Source organism: Oryza glaberrima, chromosome 10, assembly GCF_000147395.1.
Source record: "Oryza glaberrima chromosome 10, OglaRS2, whole genome shotgun sequence".
NCBI classification, from domain to species: domain Eukaryota; kingdom Viridiplantae; phylum Streptophyta; class Magnoliopsida; order Poales; family Poaceae; genus Oryza; species Oryza glaberrima.
The window spans coordinates 19,464,122-19,470,220 of NC_068335.1; the positions used below are offsets into that span (position 1 = coordinate 19,464,122).

General features: G+C 47.9%; 1 protein-coding gene across 1 annotated transcript; it reads right to left on the bottom strand.

Annotated features, from left to right (window-relative positions):
* Positions 1 to 2,780: 2,780 nt before the first annotated feature.
* Positions 2,781 to 4,816, bottom strand: LOC127785713 (AAA-ATPase At2g46620-like). Its single transcript, XM_052313112.1, has one exon. It carries the CDS (start codon positions 4,596 to 4,598, stop codon positions 2,997 to 2,999), a length of 1,602 nt encoding a protein of 533 aa, XP_052169072.1. The 5' UTR covers positions 4,599 to 4,816; the 3' UTR covers positions 2,781 to 2,996.
* Between the last annotated feature and the right edge of the window lie 1,283 nt (positions 4,817 to 6,099).

Sequence of the window (6,099 nt, forward strand, 5' to 3'; positions counted from 1 at the left end):
ATTGTTGGCATCTTTAGCAAGCAGAAGTAGCCATCAAATCACGGACTTCGAGTTAGGACAGGAGACTTTGTTTGCTCATCATGGCAAAGGTTCCCCGAAAGGCTAGCAACGAGCTGAGTGATCTTTTCTTCTTCCTTCAAGATAAAACCCTTCCGCCAACAACTCTTGCGTTTCACGGCAACAAACCGGCTTTGATTCCCTCAAAAAAAAAAAACGGCTTTGACACAGCTGCGATTAGTAATATTAGACCTGTTTCATAATGAAAGAATTTTATGGGAAATCTTGTATTTTTTATTCTTTTAGATAATTTAAATATTTTACTTTCCTGCCTCTACCATAAGGCACACAACTAATGAAGCGATGAGTTCTTAAGAAGCATTTTTTTCCTTAAAAAGCAGCACAAAAACCCATGTTAAAAAAACCTTAAGGCATGCGTATGAGGTTACGATTTGGGGTGTAAATATCAGGGTTTATGATTTCGACAAAATCAGACCGGATTTCGCGAAATTTCGACGTTTCGACGAGGCTCGAAAGTAGAAACCATATGAGATTTCGAGAAGTTTCATCCAAATTCAAATTTGAATTGATAAAAAAGAAAAAATCAAATAAAATCTTATAAATACTATGATATTCATAGAATCTATTGGGATATAAATTTTCGAAAAAAATGATGTATTGTGTGTATTTACTGAAACTTACATTAGTAAAGAAAAGAATAAAGAATTAAAAAAAGTAAAACACTTACATGGGCCAAAACCGACCGGAATTAAAAAAAGGAAAACACTTACTTATCGAAATTTCGATGATTTCGATAGGAATTTCACCAAAACCGACCGGTTTTCGAGAACTTGTCAGTAAACTCATGGTATTTGTATTCAAATTTTGGTTTATGAAATTTGTTCAAAATTTACCAGTTTTCCACCGGATGAAATTCCGAATTCCGCCGGTGCCCAAAATGGAAGGGATTGTCTAAATCGTAAACCCTGGTAAATACTCCATCCGTTTCATATACCATGTAATATTATAAGTCGTTTTAAGTTTTCATAGTCAAACTTTTTATGTTTGATCAAATTTATAAAAAAAATTTAGCAACATCTAGTACGTCAAATTAGTTTTAGTAAATACAAATTAAATTTTGATAATATATTTGTTTTGTGTTGAAAATATTGTTATATTCTTTTATGAATTTGATTAAACTTAAAAGGGGTTTGGCTAGAAAAAAAATCAAAATAACTTATAATATAAAATAAACGGAGTTAAGTAAATTTTAGTCCTCCTTGGACTTGTCACACCACAATTTTGAAAGATAATGGATACTAGATCACATAAAAGCGTACTTTAGTAAAATATTGTCCTTTTAATCTCCTTTAAATCTGCTAAACTCTACCAATGCTGAAGTTTAAAACCGGCATAAAGTTAGCACATTCCAAATCTCACGGATACACCGATGGATGGTGTGTCTTTGTGCATGCATCGTGTGAGCCTGTCATCCCTTTTCCAACCTCCACACAGTTCATCAAACATGAAACAAATTCCTTACCAGCAAAAAAGGCTGGAACAACAGAAGGACACCTGTGCAGTGGCTGGCTGGTCCTAACTCACAATGTACACACCAGGCGCTAGCTGTGCCGTGCACAAGCTTGTGAACGACATAAATAAATTCCTCAATAAAGTTGTTAAAAAAAAACTAGCTGATGTATCCAACTAGACAAATTTTGTTAAAAATAAACTTGTTAATAAAAGCAGCACCGCCGCGCCCGACTCAATCATCAGATCGGGAGCTTAGGTTAGTTCCCAAACGGCAGTGAGCTTAATCCATCATTAGGTTGCATAAAACTATACCCCTAATCGGCTAATCATCATCATCATCACTAGATGCTAAACAGAAGTGCCTGATGAATCATTCTTTGATCACATTGTTTAACACTAATTGCAAGCTCTTCCCAGCTATGCACTAACACAAACTTTTCCAGTTAATGCACTGAACTTTAACCTCTAGTACACATGAATTTCTGAAGAAAAGTGCGAGCAATATATTGTCGAACCCTTCATTTTAAATTCCCCTGTTCAAAACAGATATCCTATAAATTTTATTTTTGGTTTAGATTAAGCTGCAAACGAACACAAGTTTAACACCTGAAAGCAAGACTGATTGGAAAGTTGCAACCACAATGGACAATTAGTTGGAGCCTGTACTTGCTTTCCTTTGTGTAGGATCAATCAATCATAGGAGTTAGATGAAACAAAGGAAAACACGAACGGAATGGCCCACATTCAGAGGCACACATAGCCTGCCCAAACGCGATCGCCGGCGAAAGTCTCGAGGGTTGCCGCCGGCCGGCCGGCGACGGCCGGGACCAGTGGTGGTGGTCCAGATTAGCAGCAAACCTGACAAAAAAAAAATGGTTGGTACTGATGCTGATGCATAGTGCAAAACTGCGCTGGACATAGTGCATTTCGTGGTTAGACAGCAGCTACCGTGCTAACGATCAATCCTAGGACCAGCACTCCAGCAGTACTACAGCACTCGCTACTCCATTTTCATCAGTGATCGCTGTAAGAGCATGAGCATTGCTCGACACCTGACAGATAGTTCAAACACTGGCTATGCTGATTGGTGAGCTACCGAGCATACAGTAGTACTAATTGACTAGTAATTGAGATATACTGTTACGATGCTGCCAAATGTCAACATAAACTCAGGTGTAATTTGGACGCCAAACGTGCAATTCCGCATGTGGACTATCTGTGTGTTCTAACTTCATATGCGGAACAGGCAGGCAAGCAGTAGTTTCGAATGTTTTTGATTTGTTTTTGCCACTCCAAGTGCATTGAATTTGAGTTTGAGCCATCCTTTCGCAATTGGCTACTACACTACAATGTACAGCCCCCAAATTACAAATGAGAAGAACAACAAATTTAAAACAACCGTGATCAAGTGCGAAGATACACAAGAAGAAGAAGAGGGCAAGTGCAAAATGTTTTTCTTTAATTTATCACCGGTCCTTATCGGCGCTGACGTCACTGCCCCGGCCGTTCGCCGACGCCGTGTCGTCGACGGGAACGACGCCGCCGTCCTTGCGGCTCCTGATCTTGATCAGCCCGTAGAGCTTCTTGAACTCCCTCATCGGCGCGTCCTTCCCGAATCCCCCGCCGCCGCCGCCGCCCGGCGATTGGTTGGCCGCGCTTGCGTCCGCCGCGCTTGCCTCGTCGAGGTGACCGGACCATCTCGCGGTCAGCCTGGGCGGCGGCCGCGACGCGGAGCTCGCCCGGGGCTGCTGCTGCGGCGGCGCCGGGGCCGGCGCCACGTGCTGCAGCGCGTTGATGACCGTGCGGAGCGCGCGGCTCGGGGACCCGCGGTTGGCGAGCATGATCTCGCCGAGCTCGGCGGGGCTGAGGCGCGCGCCGGCGGCGTGGAAGCCCTCCTCCACCTGCGGGTACAGCTTGTGGTCCTTGAGGCCGAGGTAGTTGCTGGCCAGAGTCTTGAACCCCTCGAAGTCGCACATGGTGAAGTGGATGTGCACGTCCAGCCTCCCCGGCCGCAGGATGGCCGGGTCCACGCCGTCCTTGTCGCCGCTCATGGTGAACACCATGACGCGCTCCTCGCCGCAGCACGACGAGAGCCCGTCCATGAAGCTGAGCATCCTCGACGTCCTCGCGGCGGACGTCTCCCCATCGCCGCCGCCGCGGAGATACCGGTCCAGGTCCTCCACGAGGATGAGCGACCGCGGGGTGGTCTCCAGGAGCAGCGCGCGGAGGTCGTCGCAGCCGCCGCGGGACATGTCGATGTCGTAGACGTCGTACCCCAAGAACCTCGCCATCGCCGCGGCGAACGTGGACTTCCCGGTGCCGGACGGGCCGTAGAGCAGGTAGCTCCGGCGCCACGCGCGACCGAGCCGATGGTAGTACGCCCTGCCCTTGAGGAAGCTCTCCAGGTCGGCGCGGACGCGGGCCTTGAGCTCCGGGTCCATGGCCACCGTCTCCAGCGTGGCCGGGTGGGTGAACGGCGCCGACGTCCACTTCGGCGAGGGGGCGCCATCGCCGCCGGTGTTCGCGTACAGCCTCAGCTCGCGCCGGCGGAGCTCCATCTCGTCGGCGACCGACTCGACATGCTGCAGGTACGGGCGCAGCACACGCGTCCTGTCATGTCGACGCACACGCAACACCAGGCGCTCGCGGCCGCCGCCGCCGTCGCCCGCCGGCCCGGCGTTGGTCCACGCGAGGCGGGCGCCGAGGAACGCGTCGTGCGCCGTGTGCCCCGGCCCGAGCTGCAGCGAGAAGTCGTTGGTCTTGCACGCCGACGACAGCACGCACGCCGCGTCCGCGTCCTCCAGCGACGGCAGCGCCGCCACGTACGCCGCCGCCTTCCTGAACAGCGGATTCTCCACCCCCTCGCCGCCGCCGCCGCCGAACCGCGGCACCTCGTAGTACTGGTACGCCTGCGCCCACTCGTCCGCCCACCGCCACATCCTCCGCACCGCGTGCGCCACCGACTTGTACGACAGCACCACCCGCAGCGCCACCACCGCCAGCGCCGCGTACGCTACCAACCCCACCACGCCGCCTCCGCCACCGCCGCCGCCCTCCCGCGGCGTCATCGCCCCCCTCTCCCCTCCTCTCCCCTCCCCCCTAGGTGGGTGTGGACTCGTGCGGTTGTGCGTTTTGATTCGGTCGCGTCGGTTTGTTCGCTTCCGCGAGACGGGAGAGAGAGAGAGAGAGAGAGAGAGAGAGGGAGAGAAATCGCGAGGTTTTTATGGGGGGGCGACGAGACGAGATGAGACGGCGTGCGGGGGATTTGGTCGGGATCGGTGTGGTGTGCGGTGTGATGTGGTGTGGTGCGCGGCGCGCCCCGCGCGGGTCAAAGATGGCCGCGCGGGCGCGACGCAAGGCGTAGCCGGACAAAAGGATTTCTTTCGTTTTGTATCGTCTCTTTTGATCTTCTTTCTTTTTGTGGTGGTTTGAAACTGTTTGGACTTCTCTGGTGATTGTGTATTGATGTGGTGGAGGGTGATCGGGATGGGTAAGTGGTTGACGAATTCCTGCATTATTTACATGCCCATGTAATTGAAATTCATTCGTTATTTGGTTGGTGTGCCAGAAGTTTATTATCGTTTGGTTGGCTGTGTAGTAGTACGAATTTGAAGATTGAGGTGTGTGGCCTGTACACATCACGAAATTGTATTTTTTGGGGGGACGAGTTAAAACTGTATCTATCGAAGTGGCAACCGAACAGTTGAATAAGGTAGTAGAAAGATCCCAATGCAAAATCCCTGAAATAACATCTTACTCCATCCGTCCTATAATATAAGGGATTTTAAGTTTTTACTTGTAACGTTTGATCGCTCGTCTTATTCAAAATTTTACTTTACGCACAATTTTTCATTTTTTATATTTGTAAAAAAAATTAAATAAGATAAGTGGTTAAACGTTACAAGCAAAAACTCAAAATCCCTTATATTGTGGGATATAAGTGGGACGGAGGGAGTACCATTTATATAAGGTAAATACCTAAATCAACCATATGCCTTTGTTTCTGCTGTGGACAAGGATGTCGCAATTAATGGCCAATATAATCTCTCGATTTGGATATGATAGGATTCTAGCAACAACCAACTCGGAAGGTTCGATACTCTGTCCTGGATGTTCTTTTCGATTATTTAGGCCGCGTACGCACCGCGTCTGAGTTTAGCTTAACAGCGTGTTTAGTTTCAACGTTAGGTTGTCGCCTAATTTGGACTGAGACACTAGTGTATATCTACTGTGGTTTATTTTGGCTAATTAATCTTCATCTAAATTTTTTTGGCTAATTGATTCTGGGATCACTTACCATTGGCAATTAGTATATGAGTATATCCACTGCCTTGTCAATTAAAATTTATTCACGTTGTTAACCTTTTTAAGTGGCTAATGTGATCCGCGTCCTTGTTCACTGCAAACGGTGCATGCATGGAAAGCATGTTCATCGCGTGGATCATTTTATCCATTTTGACCCTTTTCCCATTTGGTTTGTGTTAACCTTTTCACAAGTGAAATGCGCTTTTGGATCATTTTTTATTATCCAAGTTTCACTTACCACACATAAATCTTTTCTCAAGCACA